Source organism: Erpetoichthys calabaricus, chromosome 14 (genome assembly GCF_900747795.2).
Source record: "Erpetoichthys calabaricus chromosome 14, fErpCal1.3, whole genome shotgun sequence".
NCBI lineage: Eukaryota > Metazoa > Chordata > Cladistia > Polypteriformes > Polypteridae > Erpetoichthys > Erpetoichthys calabaricus.
This window is the reverse complement of record NC_041407.2, coordinates 31,348,800-31,368,246: the sequence shown is the minus strand read 5'-3', so window position 1 is coordinate 31,368,246 and position 19,447 is coordinate 31,348,800. Positions and strand designations below refer to the sequence as shown.

The following is a 19,447-nucleotide window of genomic DNA, read 5'->3' as shown; positions in this document are numbered from 1 at the left end:
CCATTGTTTGAGCTAGACCTGGCTATACTGAAAAAGAGTACAGAAGAGTAGAATGTAATTTAAGTAGAATGTAATTGAAAAATTTAGGAGTAGACTAGACTTGTCTAGCCAGTGAAAAAGAACAGCAAGTAGTCCCTGAACTGAGAGAGAGAAATAATGTGCAAGAATTAAAAAAAAAACCACATTCTATTCAAATAAGCAAACTATACTTAACTTAACTAAACTTATCAGTGCATCAAAGATTGGCTTTATTTTCAAATAAAAGTTTTGTATTTTTTATTGTTGTCCATAAGGTGTTTCAAGTTAAGGTTTTGTTAACCAGTGCATTTAAATTTTGGGCTTCTGACTTATATCAAATAAATGTAAAGAAAACATGTAGCTCATTGCAACTGGCATTAGACCACATAGGATGCCTGGAACTTAGATGCAGTATGTTCTGCTGGATCATTGGCTGTGCACGTCATTTTAGCTTATGCACAATTGAATGAAACATGTTATCACATCTCTTATGAACAGACTAAACAGATAACTGTTACAGCCAAGGTTTACCACTAGGCTGGCACTGAAATATTGTTTTTATGTATGTTTTATTTGTTTTTTATTTTAAAAAAGTGGATTACTTTGTATATATGTGTAAGCATCCAGTTATGCTCTTTGTGTGTTGTGGATGATCCCCTAAGAGGCAGGGCCACCTGCCCATCACCTCAAGGGACTGCACTCAACTCAATGGCTGAGAAAAACCTCACAGTCGCTTGTAGTTCACTGAATGTGCTAGGGTGGTGTTGGGGTCTCTTGTCGTATTGCCATTTTTTATATTTTTGAATTGCTGGATATTTGTGACCTTTCTGCAGTCTTTTGACCATTCTTTTGATTTTGTACTGGTACTTTGATTACTTTTAGGGTTGTCTATTTTGAAGTCATTGCTTTCTATGTTTAGTGTGGTCTTCAGAGCTTAATGTATGTTACAGATCATTTTTACTAAAATAAATCCTTTTTATTTATAAAGATTCTAAATTTGCCATTTATGTGACTAGCCAAGGAGTGGCAGTTTCCCCTTCTAATAGGTTTTTTCAGTATTTTGGGACAAGATGTGAAATACAGGGATCTTGGGACTCCTTTATAAACCCCACAGATCACCTGAAAGACTTAAAATCAAAAATATGCGGGGGTCCGTAAAAAAAAAAAAAAAAAAAAAAAAGTATTAACTTGTTATAGTGTTACAAATTACACAGCGCACCTAACTGTATTGTGAGAAATATGGTTTTTAAAATATTGAGGGCTCTTCACATGCTAGTCTGGAAGGTGCTTTAAACCGAACTGCCAAGATTTTTGTGTGTGTGGCAACAGACTGGGCAGGGTGATATGTCTGACTGGCAGTAATCTAAATTTATCCATTAAATCAGGAGGATTTGAGATTGAGGATACAGACTTCCTTAGGAAACAAATCGGAACCCCAGGCAAGTGTTTGTGCTGATGAAGTGATGATAAACAGTGTAATAACATTTGCTGATACCATAATACCAATAGTGTTCTGTTTGAGAACACTGTGAGGTTAGCTGCATCTTGTTCCCATTTTGAACCTGTTTAAGAGGCACTTCATGTGACCAGAAAAAAAACAGGAAAGTGAAATCATCAATCTTGTTAAGCTCAAAGAAAGCTGTATATTGATAATCAATAAACATGCCCATTATTGTGATGAACCATCGATAGCACTACCAAAATGACTTCAGTTCCCAGCTGTCAGCAGAAGTGAGCAGGGGTAGATGGGATGAGGAATGCACTTTAAATGGAGCTACCATTCATAGGAAAACATTTGGAGCATAGCTGTTGTGGTCTTTGACAAATCACATCTCAGTTTGTATATGTGAAGAAAAATGGCTTTCCCGCATGATGCTTGATTGTTTTTAAACCACAGGTTGTAAAATATGATTTGTCCACTTAAGATATGCACTTCCTACCTGGCAGTAGAAATTAGTTGGATAGGATTGTCAATCTTTGTTGGGCTGAGGTTCTTGGCTAAATGTTTCTTACGTTCTAATGTTTTAATAATAATATTCTCCAGGCCTAATTTATTGTATATTCCATAGATTCAGTGTAGCGTGATGCTAAAGAACAGTTACAGATGTTACAGATTAGCTGAAAAGGCCATACTGGATGTTTCTGAGTCTATAAATTACTCCAAGCTACTTAGGTTATATTTAGATTGCAGTTAATGATGAAGCAATTCTGATTTTTCACAATTTTTTGCTTGACTGTTAAAATTAATATTTTAAGTGATTCAAATCTGATATGACTGCGTACCTATATCTACCCTGAATCTGCAAAATTAATTCAGAAAGATGCAACCTAATAGACAACAATGAGGCCAGGATTAAAAGTCTTGAATGCTAATTGCATAGAGCATGAAGGTTATCCTCCATCTACATGTGGCTTGCAGCTGGGTTCTCCACTTTTTTTTCCCCAAGGTCCAAATGCATGCAGGTTAGTTGGACTGGTGATGCTAAATTGGATCTTTATGTGTTTGTGTTTATGTGTTCACTGGCATCCTGTCCAGGGATTGTTCCTGCCTTGTGCCTGATGCTTGCTGGAATCCAGCTTTTCCTTAGCCTGCTCTGGATAAGCAGGTTTAGAAAGGTGGATATCAGCTACATGATGACTTCAGATTGTTTACAGTGGAGGCTGTCTGTGCATTCATCAGCTCACAATGGCAAGTGAATAAGAATTATCCCAAGTAAATACAGCTGCAGATTGCAGATATTATGAGTGGATCTGTACATAAAAGGCCTTTGGAAACAAGATAGAAGCCACACTGCAAAGATTCTCTGAGAAAAGTATGTGCATAAGGTGCAACATTTCAGAAAAAAAAAAACAAAAAAAAAACAAAACAATTGGGGCAGTAATGCTGTTTTTTTTCCATTTCTCTAAATTGACAGAATATGTGTGTGTCACGCAAGTTTTTTATTTTTACACAATATTAAATATAAAGTTTGAATAGTGCTCTATTTAACGCAGAAGCATAGCAGATAACTTACAGTGATAGTGGCAGTATAATCATAATCTTAAAACACAGCACATGAAAATTAATTTATATTCCGGAAATAAAACTAGTTTAATATAATTACAAAATTCAATGAAATCAAATTAGTATTAAAAATTACCTATAAGTCCTGTTTGCAGTGTCCTCATAAAGGTACACAAAGAAGGCATACATTCAATTAACTCACAATGTCAAAGTTTTTCCAGCAAGAGCTTGCATTTATTCACTGTTTAATTGTTGTTTTCGTTCTTAATTATTTTTTTAGAAGATATTTCTGTTAGACTTGTGTGTTACTCATGGTCTGTCCCTTTACATGTGAATACACTGTCTATACTTTGTGAGTTGTGACCTGAAAGACAGTGCCACCCTGACATCACTCGTGCTGGGTGTTTCTTCTGGTTTTATATTCAGAAGTGAGGCTCAGCAGTGGTACACTGAGTTTAGTGCAGTTTTCTGTGAGCACTGTATTTCTTAATTTTTCTGGATTATCAGGATTTGTGTTTTAGGAATTGGTCACCTTGGATTGGCAAGTCCCTTTTTGCCCTTTTGTGTCTTTTTGCTCATTTTGTTCTTATCTTAATATTTGTTAACAAACAAGCCATAAGTCTATGATAACTTTCTCTTACAGGCCATTGTCCTTTCTTGCAATACATCTCAACCAAGCTTGACATTTGGCATAAAGTTTTGGATTGCAGCAATTCTGCAGACAAAGTACATGTGCAATGCCATTTGTTATTTAGGAAAAGATCCCAATCATCCCACAGGAGAAAGACTTTCCGAGACTTTGGTGATAAAGCTTATAGAGCCGTTTCTGGACAAAAGCAGAACCATAACAACAGACAACTTCTTCACAATGCTTTTGCTGCCTAATAGACTGCTGCACCGCAACACAACTCTGCTTGGCACCATAAATAAAATTGGATGGAAACTTCCACCTGCAGATAAAGTCACTTTAGTATATGAGCAATTCTCCACACTAGTGTTTAGATCTGGCAGTGCCATGCTGACTGTGTATTTGCCCAAAAAGTGTATGTGGTGTCTGCTTTCTCAATACCATGCACCATAACACGGAGTACGGGCAAGAGCGAGAAAGAAAAAAAAAATTCAAATGACAACTTATGTTCAAATGGTATAGTGTTTTCAAATAATGATGTTTCATGCATGGATGTGTGTGTGCATGCGCGAGAGAGGCAGACACTGATTTGATCTCATTCAAGTGGTTATTGGAATATAAAATAAACAGTTTCACAAAGGTATAACGAAACAAGTGTGCCTTTATTGAAGAATAAAACTGAATAAAAAAAATTCAAGTGACAACAACACACCAAGAAGACATGATTCACCAGCATTTATGTGTCTGCTTATATATTTTACAGGTGGCAAAAATTTACACTGGGTGTTACAGACTCAAATTAAATATGTTTTTATTATATAATAGTAATAATAATAATAATAGAAGCTCACTACTCAAAATGAGGAACACCCGGACTCAAACCCACAACCTTTTGGTTATAATGCAGCAGTTCTTATCTCTGCAATATCCAAGAAGACATGTCAACTTTCTATCAACCGACATTTGAGCTTAGGTTTTTAACTCATTGAAAGCAACATGAAAACTGAATGATATTTTTTCTTTGGTTATATTCTTGAATTAAAGCACGTGTTTATTTGGTATTTGGACTAAAGTCTTCACACATTATACACTTCACATCAGCATTTTGCCAATTATTAGTAGAACATGAAATAATGTTTCTGTTTTAGTTATGTGTTCAACATTTCTTGCCTTGCATTTCCCGTCATCTTACATTTACCCAGATTGTTGTAGACATGTAACACACATGAAATGCACGTATTCCAAATAATGATGTATTATTTACCCTATACAACTCCAGGCACCACACACCCAGATAATCAGACTTGAGCTGGGAGAACTTCACATGTATTGGTGGGAGATAGGATAACAGGCTGCTTGCTGGTTGTGCTGATTGACACATTTGCAAAACAAAGACACTGATGAAGAGGTGCGAAGGAATTTAAGGTGGCCCAGCATTACAACTTTTTCGTAGGCTTCAGGGATTCTAGTGTTAATCAGTGTGGTCTGCTTTTCCCACTCCAGTACCGCATAATCGCGTGCCCCACATCAATACTAAGAGCAGCCAATTTTTAATATAACTCCCAAAAGCCTGTGCCTTGACTCTTGCCACTGCCCTTTTTGCCTCCTTGTTTGTCAGCATATACATTTGTCTTCCTTCTTCCCTGATAGGTATCATTTCTTCTTTGCCTCCTTCTTAGCCTCTATCACATTCTGCACCTCTCCCTTCCACCACCATGTCTCTTTGTCGTCTCTAGGTAGGGTCCTTCCTGACATCCTACCCAACACCTCTTCGCCTATTCTTAATACAACTTTGCTATTATTCTCCCACCATTCCTCCACAATCTCAAATGACTGTACTTCACTTAAAACTTTCTACCTAAACTTGTTCCAAAGCTTTTCTCTTTTAATCTCCACCACATTATCATTGGTGCGGCTTGCTCTGGGGTTTTATTCTCCTGCCAATTCTGATCTTCAAGTCTATCACCACCACATCATGCTACACTGTCACACTTTCCCCATTTATGACCTTATAATCTCTCTCTCTTTCAAATGAGTTATTCTATACATTAGAAAGTGTATTTGCAAAACACACAGGCAGCAAAACAAAAGTGAATCCAGTGCACCCCTTTTTAGTACATGAGCTGATGAGACTACAAAAAGTATAGCCGACTTGTGATGTGCATAGCATTATATTCAGTCCGTCACGTTACCTGCCATTCACCGACAAAACCTATGGAATATGTAAGTGATGCTGCCATTTTATAAACTATTGACAGTAGAGAGAAAGAAAAATATTGTTTTGATAAATATAATAATTTTAATAACTAATGAAGTGGTTTTATGCCGAATCAGAAAAATCTGCTTGTACCACAGAATCCCTCAAGTTGTTCTCATTCCCAGAAGTACTGCAAAATTATAGAATGCACACACAATGAAACAAAAAGAATCATATAAAGTGCCACCATGGAAAATGTCTACTTCATGTATTATTTTATGTGCCCAGCTAATTGAAATGTGTTGTTTTACTTTTCATTAACAAATAATGGAGCGGGCTTTCTTCCCCTGTGACAATGCATCCCTTTTTAATTGAAAACATATGGTAAATGTTCACACAAGCTGTATTAGGTTATCTGCAGCTGTTGGAGGTGGGGCAAGTACTATGCATTACCAGTTTGTACAACTGATGGGCCATTAGTGAGAACAAAAGGATTCAGACTATGACACTTTTTTTTTTTGTCCTCAGAGAACGTTCCATCCATTACAAATCATTATTGGACATTCATTATCATGGCAGGACAATCTTTATATCTTTTTCAGAAGGTTGTTCACTAGGGACATTTCATTCATCCATCCATTACATCTGTGAAACTGGACTGTGTTTTGGACTATGTTTGTGAGTGTTAATTGTTTAGTATGTCCCATTTGGTGTGCAACTGGGAGGGACTTTCTGTAAATACTTACATATAAGCATTCATGTTCATCTTTGTTTATTTAATTAGTTATCATTGTGGCTAATTCATCTGGGTTTATGAGTTGTTTGTTAGTTGTTTTAATTGACTTTTACTCATTGTTCATTTAGCACATTCCTTTTTGAAGTTAACAATGGTGTTTAGTGTCTCTGTGAGTAAGTGTATTTGGGCCAAGTCAAGGTTGAGAGTGTTCCTGATATCACCAAAGAAAGTAAATTTACCAGTCTTTGTAACAGTGTGAATCAGAATGCCACACAGCCGCTACAATCTAAATAACAAAGCAGTATGTAAAACATACTGTAAGTATGGTATAGCAAAACTGCAGTAATAATAACAATAATAATCAATTTCTTAGCACCAAAGAACCTAGTTCAGATATATTAAGGACCGACCACTTAAAGAAATGTAGAATATGTAGTCCCTTGTTCTTAAAGGATAAGGATAAATACATGAACTGTTATTTTTTTAAATTTACAGACTATGCTTCACTTTTGAACATTTCCTATTCCAAATTAATACACACCACGATTATGAAAAATAACTGACATGAAAAAAAACACCAAAGTTATTGGCTATATACAGTGGAACCTTGGTTTGCGAGCATAATTCGTTCCGGAAACGTGATCGTAGTCCAAAGCACTCGTATATCAAAGTGAATTTCCCCATAAGAAATAATGGAAACTCAGATGATTTGTTCCACAACCCAAAACTATTCATATAAAAATGATTAATACAAAATATAATGTAAAAATGCATAAAACAAATTAACTTGCACTTTACCTTTGAAAAGAATCATGGCTGGTATGAGTGAGTTTCTAAACTCTTGTGGGATTGCACCCAACGGGACGACACGCGGAAGAGCGTCCCAAAGCAATCTCAGTCTCCCAGCACTGTAGCAGTTCTCCGTAAAAGCGAATCCGAAAAGATCGCAGACATGCTATAAGCACCTGCCGTCAATGGGTGATACAAGGAACAAGGAACATTATAAATGTGCAGGGCCCTGCCTGACTGCTGTGTCTGTGTATAAATAACCACGCAGTTGCTGTTTCAAGCTGAACAAAGCTTGTGTTGCTAAAGTACTGAGACTCAACTTCGTGTTTTAGGGTGCAAGACGGGGACTCGCACGTCACAGCATACACGCGTGCACGAGCACACACACACGAGCGCGTGCGAGCACACATACACACACGAGCGTACACACACACACACACGAGCACGCGCGTGCACGCACACACGCGCATGCACACAGTCACAATGCTAATGCTGTAGTAAACACTATACGCTCGTACGGATGTTGACTATATGAGTGAGGCACGCCGACTCAGACGGAGAATAGGAGATGATTGCCCACAATCCCGCTGTGAGAGAGAGAAGAACCATCAGCTCAGTTGTGATCACATGACGCTCAGCAGACAAAGCGTATACAGTACATACTACTCGTACTGCAAGACCTCGCTTGTTTATCAAGTGAAAATTTATTAATTTTTGCTCGTCTTGCAAAACACTTGTAAACCAAGTTACTCGCAAACTGAGGTTCCAATGTATTTAATTTGGTGGCTTCCCCACCTGTTCTGTTAGAGTGTCCAGCAGAATTTTCAAAGTCCAAGGGGTGTCACCATGGAAACATTTTGGAAATTAAGCTACAGAAAAAATACCATACATACCATAATGATGTCACCAGCTCTAATGTTCAGTGCTGTGGGATCATGTATGTTCCATTGGTCCTTCAGTGCTCGAACTTTTAAAATACCCGATGCTTCTGTTAACGGAGTAAAAACAACAACAAAAAACATTAGTGTACAGCAGACATCAAAAAAGAAACAATGATGAATGTTCAAATTGAATTAAGATTTTTTAGGAGGGAATAGGGCATATTTTCTGAACTCTTTTTTGTATTACCAAAATTTCATGTGCTAGTACATTTACGATGGAGAAGATATCACATAATACTTTTAACTGTAATATTTATATATACGTTCCTATTTAATGAAAAAATGTTTGTCAAAGACTTTAAATCTATCTAGATATTTTGATACCTTTCTATCTTTACAAAACATAGTGCGTTAGATAGGCTATACCAGGGGTCGCCAACTCCGGTCCTGGTGGACCATCGCGGCTGCAGGTTTTCATTCTAACCCTTTTCTTAATGAGTGACCTGTTTTTGCTCCTAATTAACTTCTTTTGAATTCATTTTAATTGTCTTGCTCTTGAAGACTCAGACCCCTCAATTGCTTATTTTTCCTTAATTAGCTGTCAAACAATAATGAGATACAAAATGAGCCAAAACATGACCAGTAAACTGTGTCCATCATACAATATCTGAAAATAAAGAAAAATGAAGGTCTCAGGAATGTTGATCTACTCAGGTCCCCAAAATATATTAACAGTCCTCTTAGAAAAGAGAAAATCAACAATTTTGGAAAAAGTCTGCTAATGCACCACGAGAGCAGAAACAAGCCACGAAATTAAAGAATTGGCACCTCATTTAGCAGTTGGTTGGAGTGAAATTGGTTGAAGTTTGAGGCCCTCACTTAGTTAGTCTTCTGTTGGCTCCCTCACTTGACATTTCATTTCTGTTTGGGTGCCATTTAAGGAAAGAAATTAAGCAATTCAGAAGAACAATGAAGAACTTCAGGGGAGCAAATCTTAAAAAAGCAATTCAATTAAAATGAATTTATAAGAAGTTAATTAGCAGCTGTGACAGATAGGGGGCGCTATCACTCCCTTGAACCCTCGGATCAAACGCCAGACACCAGATAAAAGTCCAATAATAATATTTATTATTAATAAACAGTCCTCCACTCTCCCAGACGCGTTGCCACCCTTTCACCAAGCTCAGCTCGTCTGTCTGGGATTTCCCAGAGTCCTTTATAGTCCTTGACCTGGAAGTGCTTCTGAACACTCAGTCCTTGTGACTTCCTAGCACCTCCGGCTCAGATCAAAAACTCTTCTTTTTCATCCCAGAAGCACGTCATTTCTTCTGTCCATGTGACTGGGACGTACTTCCAGGGTGTATGAAAAATAGTCCTTACTCCTCCCTGCAGCGTCCTCTGGCGGCCCCCATGGTATCCAGCAGGGCTGTGAATTAAAAGTCCACTGTCCATAATTCCCTGCTGGCATTCGGGGCACTTCCACGCTACAGGGAGGGCTCCACCTGGCGGCCTGGGGGTATTGGCCGGGATGAATGGCTGACCATATCCCACACAGCACAAACAGGACACTCATTAAAAAAAGGGATAGAATGAAAACCGGCAGCAACGGTGGTCCTCCAGGACCAGACTTGGCTACCCTTGGGCTATACCAGTCTTTCTCAAACGTTTTTGGTGTTCTGACCTACTTTTTCCCATGTTAGTATCCACTAAAGGTGTGGGAGGGGAGTGGTGTTGCCCCCTTGGAAAAACAAGTGCAATCATCAGAGTTGGTGGATCGAGTGCAATCTTTGGCTGTGATCCAATGGTTTAAAAAACAATGGGCTATACTATTCTCTCAGTGTTGATTGGTGCGTAACTTTGAGTTTTATAGTTATGCTATAGCCTTCATAAACTCAAGCACTCCCATATTTCTTTGGTCTTGTCATCTTTAACTGGGCTGTTCACATGGTAGGGCTCCTTGTTGTAATAAAGGATGTTCACTGGAAATGTTCACTTACTGAAGAGGTAAGCTCAGCTGTTATTTAAAAGCAAATTCCTAAACAGTGCTTGATGCCATGAAAACAAACAGTATATTTGCATTTTCTCACTAAGACTGTTTTGTGGCCTTTGTGCTGCTGGATTTTCTTTGAGTGTGGACCGGTCTGTTGCTTAATCTGGGTCCAGACCATAGACAGAGAATCTAACTCATCATCTTACACAGTCTTGGTGATTCATTAAGATGGACTTGGGATTCACCAGGGAATAAGAATGATGTGGACAGCCATTTTGGGGATTCTCTGAAACAAACCAGGGATAAACTAATGCATAGTCACTATGAATTCAGCTTTGGGCTAATATAAATAAAAAAAATTAGAATATCATGAAAAAGATCATTTGTTTTCAGCATTTATTTCAAAAAGGTAAACTTTCATATATGCTATATTAATTACGAGTAAAGTGAAATATTTCAACCCTTTTTTTGTTTTTAACGTTGAGGATTATAGCTGATAGCTAATGAAAATAAATCTAGTACCTTAAAATATAATGTTATCTCATTTGAGTTTGAGTAAATTTCTACTCATACAGTATAAATACAGTGTATCAAATACAGTGTATCACTCGGTCTAGGTTAGTATACACAACCAAAATCATGAGGAAGACTGCTGACTTGTGCAGAAGACGATTATTGACACCATCTACAAAGAGGGTAAGCTACAGAAGGTCAATGCTGAGGGGACTGTCAAGAAAATGTCTCCGGATTTGGTTTAAAAATATGAGGAATGCCTTCATTTAAAGTACTAGCCTTACTTTTTGGGAAGGTATTCTTTTGATAATTATAAAGTGCAAAACAGACAAATTCTCTCAAAACAAATATGCTGCAAGTTGTGATGTGTGTGTCAGGTTTAAAGTTCATGTTGTGACGCTTTTGGGAAGTACAGGTGATCTTGTGTACGGTGTACAGTGTGTAAAGGGATATTGCTTAGTATTATTAGTTATGTGCATCAGCAGGCTAATTAAATGGAATTAAAGTATTTATGAATAACATATCAATATTGTTAAGTAGTAAAATATGTAATTTGAAATGTTTCACAAAATAAATTCCAGAGCAGGTAAATTTTCATGTGATCCTTAATAAATATAAGTCATTCGATAAAATGACAAAATGTTAACCGTTTTTAGATTAGAAAGAATATGATTGAGAAACACGGTGGCACAGTGGTAAACTCTTGCTGCCTCACATCCCCGGTGTTCCCCCACATGGAATTTGCACGCTCTCCCCATGTCCATATGGGTGTCTTCCTGCAGTCCAAAGACATACAGATTAGGTGAACTGGCGTTGTTAAAACTGACTCTAGCTGCAAAGGTACCATGTATATTACAAACAATGAAAAGAATGTGTTTACCAGCACAAATGTAAATTGTGCTTTATCTACACTTTATGGCAGATGTATGGATGATACCAGAGATTAGCCAGAGTTTTCCTAGCTTTAAGATATTTTTTAGTTTTTATTTAGCTTTTGATTTTTTTTATTTAGTTTTTCACCATTTTCTAATTTTAATTTTTCATTCTTTTTAAGTTTTTATTTAGTTTTAATTTTTCAGCAATTAAGTTTTAGTTTTTGTCTATTTTACTTACCAAAATGTCCACATAGACACAGTTTTGCAAGTCTAAAAGCAGTTATTTTTATAGTTGTGAAACTGTATATTATTCTTGTATTATTCATGTCAACTTAATACATACAGTTTTAGTATTTATCACAGAACTGAATTTTCTTATTATAATGTGACTATTCATGGTTTCCAGTTTAATCAAAAACTACAAAAATCAAATAACAGGTGTGCTCTGATGTCATTTGTTACTTTAACCTGCTGTAAGTTTAGTAAATGGTTATTTAGTTTCAAAAATGCTTCATTGTTATTTTTGAGGTTCCGTTTGCGAGCAGTAAAATCTCTGCACACATATACTCTTATTTTAGATTTATTCTTTTGATATTTCCTGATGCTGACTATATGTCATCTACTATTTCCATACCATTTCTAAACTTTGAAAGTGTATTTTTTCAGGGAATTGTTACTTTGGTTATTTTTTTAAAAACTGCTGAAGTCACAAGTTTAACTGTGTTAATAATAGTAATAGAAATAAAGAGTAAGGTTTTTCCATCTATAGTGCATTTCTATAAGCATATTATTTACAGAAAATAATGAATATCTGGTAAAGCAACATCTCAAATCATTCAGCTAATTATTAACCTGCAATGGATGTAATTTAACAACAATACATGGAGAAATTAAACATTTTGGCAATTGAGAGTGCTTGCTGCCACACTTCTGATATTCTGCTGTAAAACAACATCTGTAGTTATGCATACCTAGTCCACATATCCATGGGGAGAACATGCAAACTCCATACAGACCCTGATCAGGCTAACGATCAAACCTGACCTCATGGTGTTGTGCAACAGGAACACTGCACTATCCACGTTAAAACATCAGTGGTGTATGGTGGTGTGTCAGTGCTCATGGGATATGTTAATGTGTGCATCTGTGTTGGGTATCATCAGAGCAGAAAAATTTGTAAAACTTTTGGAGCAACATATGCTGCCACCAAATATCATCTTCTCCAGGGGTATCCCTGCATTTTTCGGCAGGACAATGCTAAACTAAATTCTGCCTGGATAACAAGTGCAAGGCTGTGTAGACAGTGTGGGTACTACATTGGTCTGCCAGCCTTCCTAACCTGTCTAACAATTGTGAATGCATAGTGCATTATGAAGTGAAAAATATGACAATGAATGCTCTGTGCAGCTGAATGGTGGATCAAGAGTTCCAGATATGGCTATACTAATATCTTTTTCTTTGGAGTATTGGTCCCTGAAACCTGATTATTATCAAATTCTGTACAAACAAATACAACTCCATCATACCATATTAGATTTCACAAGCATTCATAACGTTTGACTATCAAACCAAACTATATCCTCAATTTTACTAATGCTTTCTTCTGGTCCTGTCCAACATGTCCCAACACTAAATTCTTTCTATTTCTTAAAGACATGCTGAGCAGTACCTCTTAATTTACTGGATACTCTGCTTCCTTCCTCACCACAACAGGATAGCTTAATTTCTTGTTAACTGAATGAACTACCTTTTTACAGGTAGCCATGTTGTCCTACTGTTCATTTCAAACTACCAAAGTCACACTGTTACAGAAAATAAAAGGGTGACAAGCATTGAAACTCCAAATATAAAGACAGTTCCAGACCGAGTACTTGGCATTGGTGTATTACTTCTTCACCCTACATCATGCCATATACAGTGTCCTCCATAATGTTAGGGACAAAGCAACACTTTTCCTTGATTTATCTATCTGCTATACAGTTTAAAATTACAAATCAACTATTCAGTTGTGATTGAAATACACATTGCAGACTTTAATTTAAGGGTATGTGTATACCTTTCAGGTCACACCATATAGAAATTACAATACTTTTTCCACATGGTCCCCCCATAATAGGGCACCATAATGTTTGGGACATAGCAATGGTAGGTAAAATAAAGCAGTCCTATTTAGGACTTTGTTGCATGTCCTTTGCACGCAATAACTGCTTAAAGTCTGTGATTCATAGACATCACCAGGGGCCTCATGCATAACGCCGTGTGTAGAAATCACACTAAAACATGGCGTAAGCACAAAAGTTGAAATGTGCGTATGCACAAAAAAAACACAGATGCATAAATCTGTGCGTTCACCATCTTCCATGTTCTTCCGCGCCATAAATCCAGGTCAACATGAAAAGTAATGCACGTGTATGTGCCTGCTGCCACTCCCCAAACTCCTCCCAGAATTTCGCCTCTTTGAATATGCAAATCAATATAAATAGCCCTTAAGCTCAGCGTTCTGTGAAAAGGCAATGGCAAAAGCACAGGGGGAAATAAAAGAATTTCAGCGAATACCAAGTGGAGGCAAGGCAAGGAAAAACGTACTATTTGTTGGTTTAAACAGTGGTATAAACAACAAAAGGAAATTGATCGAGTGACATAGAGTGTCGGAGAAACTCAAAAGCTCAAGTTCACAAAGTCGCACAGTGCCCGAAATAAAAAAAAGTTGTCAGATATCAAAGTCGCCGTGGAAAGGCGATCATAGCCCACCTTCTGAGTGTCAAATGAAAGCTTATTAGGGTACAGAGAAAACAAAATTGGCACACAGTGGAAAAAAAGCACGAAATGTCAACTGTAATCTCAAAATTTCCACTTTAATTACGTAGTTTATTTTGTCATTAAAGTAGAACATCATGGACTTCATCTTAAAACCACTTAATTTACTAGTTTCTCAAATCCCATCGTAACGAAAGTAGCACGGTAAATGCTTTGTTTTGTATTTGATCTTCTATGTGCTCTGTGTGTGTGAATCACTACGTGCTTCTTAAACCAGCTTTCTCTTCTACCAACAGGACACAGAATCCATTACATTCGTGATATTACAGCTCTCTGAATAATTAAAATACTGAGATGTATACTTGATATAATTTTCATGATGATAGGAGTTAAAGCATTTTATTAAACATGGGAACACGGTGGCGCAGTGATTGTTCATGCCTCACGCAAGATGCTTGCTGTGCCATGCATGACGTTCGATACGATAATTTATTGCAGCAGTACTGTCACTTTCAAATGTACTAACCCCCAATTTCTGTCCTTACTTTTCTTTCTCCAAATACCCAATCGTCATATAATCAGCTCTTTAATAGACGTTAAGCCATCTGTAAGCTGAGAACGCCAATTCTTCAAAACTTTTAAGGAACATTGAAATATCTTCGTAGTACATGTTTAATTATTCTATTCATCTATCCTTCCAGTGTTGCGCCAGCTCCAGCAAGTATACAGCGTGAGGCAGGATCAATCCGTGAACTCCTTACTAGCGCTGCGGCACCGTGACCTCACATGTTTAATTATTAACAATACAGATTATTTAAATGAAGTTAAAGTTGTATCTGTATAATACAATAAACATACTTGCTGCATTTCATCTTAAAAATGATATCGTCATCATGAGTAAATACACGCTTTATAAAATGGCTCAGGTTGTGCAATGTTATAACTGTACCGCAAGTTTACAGTGAGGTAATTGTACTTATAAGTACAAAGCGTTCTACAAAGAAAAACTTGATGGACTGATTGAGTGCGTTTATAGTTCTTGGGATGAAACCGTTTCTGAACCATGAGGAAAGGCTCTGAAGCGTTTGCCTTATGAGAGCAGTTCAATAGACAGCATGGCTGAAGCAGCGTGTACTTGATGCTGTACACTGATAATTCTCTTTCCAATCAGTTGCTGTAGAGCTGTGATTCCCCACTCAGATACAGTGATATAAATACTCCGAGTGGTGCACTGAGAGTAATATGGAAAAAAATGATCTGCTGTGGCAACCCCTAACAGGAGCAGCTGAAAGAAGAAGAAGAGGAAGGTGCAGTGAGAGTAACAACGCTAAAGCAGCTATGGTATTTAGAATACTTTGACCTTTAAGGTTAATTACAATCAGATGCATTAAACTAATAAACAATATGCGGTTAATTTCAGTTTATTTATAAAGCCGCGTCAGGGATGTGGATCTAAAAAAAGAAAGGGAAACCACACTGGAATAGTAGTACTGCTTTGACGCTGGGTGCCGCCAGTTTGCAAAACCGAGCAGAGAACTTGCGTACACCAAGCATTTAGCTACTGTGAAAATGTGCGTGGCTTTATGCCAAGTTTAGGTTTTATACATCGCAATTTGAGCGTGGAAACGGGCTTACGCAACATTTTTGTGCGTATGCACCGTTTATACATGAGGCCCCAGATATGGAGTAGCCATTTTCAGCTCATGCTTGTTTCAGGGACATGTCCAATTAAGCTCAATTAGATTTAAATTAAGTAACTGGCTTAGCCATTCAAGAATTTTCCATTTTTTAGCTTTGAAAAAACTCCTGTATTACCTGAGCAGTGTGTTTGGGTTCATTATCTTGAAGGAATAAGCGTTGTCCAATGAGTTTGGAGGCATTTACTTTAACCTGAGCAGATAAGATGTTTCTATACACCTCAGAATTCAATGTGCAACTGTCGTTAGCAGTTACATCATCAATGAAAATAAGTGTGCCAGTACCTGTGGCAGCCATATGTGCCCAGAACACCCTCACCACCATATTTAACAGATAAGGTGGTGTGCTTTAGATGTTGTGTAGTTTGTTTTCGTCTCTACACTTTGCTCTCGCCATCAGTCTGATACAGGTTCATCTTTGTCTTGCCTGTCCATAAGAACTTTTTCCAGAAATCTGCAGGCTCTTAACATTTTTTCACAAACTATAATCTGGCTGTCCTGTTTTTGTGGCTTTGCATCTTGTAGTGTGGCCCCTGAACTTCTGTTCATGAAGTCTTCTGCAGGTAGTAATCTCTGACACATACACATTTACCTTCTGAAGACTCTTGGTAGTTTTCTTTACCATATTGAGGATTCATCTGCCATCAGCAGTTGGGGGTCTTCCTTGGCTCACCAGTGCATTCTTTCTTAATGATACTCTAGACAGTTTATTTAGGTCATCCTAAAGTTTTACAGATGTATCTAATGGTTTATTTTTGCTTTTCTGACTTATAATGGCTTCTTTGACTTTCACTGGCAGAGCTCTTATCCTCATTTTGAACAATAGCAACCACTGACTCCCAAAGGTAGTCTGCAGGTAAAAGCAAGCCTAGGTATCTTATGGCTGCATTAATGAAACAATGAAACACACCTGAGTAATTTCAAGCACCTGAGGGGCCAACTTTTCCAAACATTATTGTGTCCTAAAATGGGGGGACCTCATATAAAAAGTTTTGTAATTTCTACATGGTATGACAGAAATGCATGTAAATACCCTTAAATAAAGTCTGCAATATGCACTTAAATTACTTCAGAATTCACTGATTTGGAATTTATTTTAAACTGTGGAACAGAGAGGTAAATCAAGGAAATGTTTGTCTTTGTCCAAAACATTATGGAGGGCACTGTATCTGACAAATAAATGAACTGGCTCAAAGCATTATAGGTAGTGACTAGCTATACTGCGGAAAAAGCAAAAATATTAGTTGAATTGGTTACCCCATGAACTGAAGTACTGCAGAATCAAATGACTCTTGAGATGACAGCTAAGGAGGTATCTATAGTGCTCAGTGCTGTACAAACACTCAACATGCGACTTCCAATCTATCTTTTATTTCCAATTATATTCTAAGCACTCTAGAAGAACTAGAAAAACTATTGTTCTTTGATATAAAATTATCACAGGCTCATTGTCTGAATGAACTATATTGCCAGGTGGGTGTATTGCGTGGTTATAACAGCAATTTGTGTTCTTGTTGTTATTTGTCTTCAAACTGATACAAATTGCAACTCAGACAATCAATCTGATAATAGAGTTTGCTTCTTTTCTATAAGATCTCTCATGATACAATGTAGTTGTGTGTGTATATATTGCATGAGAAGGATCTAGTTCCAGTATCTTTTTGTCATTACTTGTTTGTAGATATTCAGGTGTGACACAAATATGACACAAAACCATTATTAGTAATATGGATGTTGGACCATTATAGTGGTGGTAAGAAAATTCCCAGAAAGAAGCCTGTTTCTCAGGCCTGCCATATTAGCAAATATAAAAAACAGCAATTCAGGAAGTTAGGATTACCAAAAAATAACCTGACAGAAAATAAATAAACAGCAGCCTTACCTCTGAGCAACTGCTTGATCTCCTTGCTAGCATGTGAAGTTGTAAATTGGTTCACAATGTCCAGTGCAGTCTGACCATAAGTATTTCGGAGATTAACATCAATTCCTGACTACAATGGAAGGAAGAAAGAAAACAAAATAATTATTTAAAATAGTAGAGGACTTTATATTTTACTTAACAAATATGTACTGTCATCCACACAGACTATGTTGGTTTGACAGGCAGATAAATGCCATTATTTAACCAAAACTCTATAGACAATTGTTTCTCTGTCTACAGGTTTTTTGGCATTAAAAAGGTGAGACAAAAACAAAAAGATAAAAAGATAACAACATGTTAAAGTTATATAAGATAACAAACGTGTTTAATGTAATCATTACATCATTGTAAGCAAATTACTGTGAAAGTTTTAACATCCAAATTAATAATAATGTGTGATTAATAAACATAAATTATCACTAACATTACAAGTAAGTAAGGTAAACAAGCAAATTTATAACATAACTAAATGATCACTTTCTTCAACAAAATATGTAGTAAATAAAAGGTACATTTAAAGTAAAGCAAAATGACCAATGTTACCACATAAATGACATTAAGAATAGATACCGGACTGTAACAGTCAAATATGCAGGCACATGAATAGTAGCTTCCAAGATACTAAAACTAACTCTCTGACTGCCTCACATGACAGGAAGCAAAGGGCAAGTGACAATAAAAAAAACATAAGATCACTAGATGGTGCTAAACTGCATATCTTTTCTAAAATTAAAAACTGAAACAAGGAGGACAATCCCCCTCCTGGCACAATTAAATGCCACTACCCATCAGACTGTAACATTGTACAAAGAAGATTTTGCCTCCTGAACAAGTCTGAGTATAACTTCTGGATTCTGGACTGCCGTTCACAATAATGACCTCAAATTTTCCCATCGCGTACTGTTTTATTGCTGTTGCCTGTTTTTTATGATTTTCTCTCATATTTTAAGCCTACGAATATGTTGTCCGCATAGCTGTTTTTTTTTAGTTCAGGGATGCTTGGACATACACTCAGTGTAGGTTGATCAACATGCAATGGCTAAGGCTTAGGCACACCTGGGCTTGATTAGTCAGGATGGATGCTGGCAGGACAGCCTATAAATGCAGCTTGCATACACAGATGTTTGTATTACATTGATATCTGTCTGTACATATTTTGTATATGTTGTCACACACGTGCGATTAGGAGGCAGTCAAAGAGCCTAAAGGTGAGTGAAATATCGCGAGATATGGGTGTCACATGGTGCTTACCTAAATCTCTTCTCTTTACAGAAAACCAGAGGAAAAATAATTGCCCTGATTCCGGGTTCAAGATGGCCACCGATTACATCACTTCCGGCCATCTCCACTAACCTCACTTCTGACTCCTCCTGATGATGTTATTTCCGGTTCCTGTTTTGATGCCAACCATTTCCTTTTCCCATAATCCTTTCTGTATTTA

At 37.1% G+C, this 19,447-nt stretch overlaps 1 protein-coding gene across 3 annotated transcripts in view; it reads right to left on the bottom strand.

Annotated features, from left to right (window-relative positions):
- LOC114664886 (caskin-2-like) overlaps window positions 1–19,447 on the bottom strand; it is a 309,053-nt gene that overhangs the window by 101,037 nt on the left and 188,569 nt on the right. For all 3 annotated transcript variants that reach the window (XM_028819182.2, XM_051936226.1, XM_051936225.1), the window contains exons 9-10: window positions 17,968–18,076; window positions 8,266–8,360 (exon numbers count right to left, since the gene is read on the bottom strand). In XM_028819182.2, the coding sequence (XP_028675015.2) occupies window positions 8,266–8,360; window positions 17,968–18,076 (204 nt within the window). The remainder of the gene's footprint in view (window positions 1–8,265; window positions 8,361–17,967; window positions 18,077–19,447) is intronic.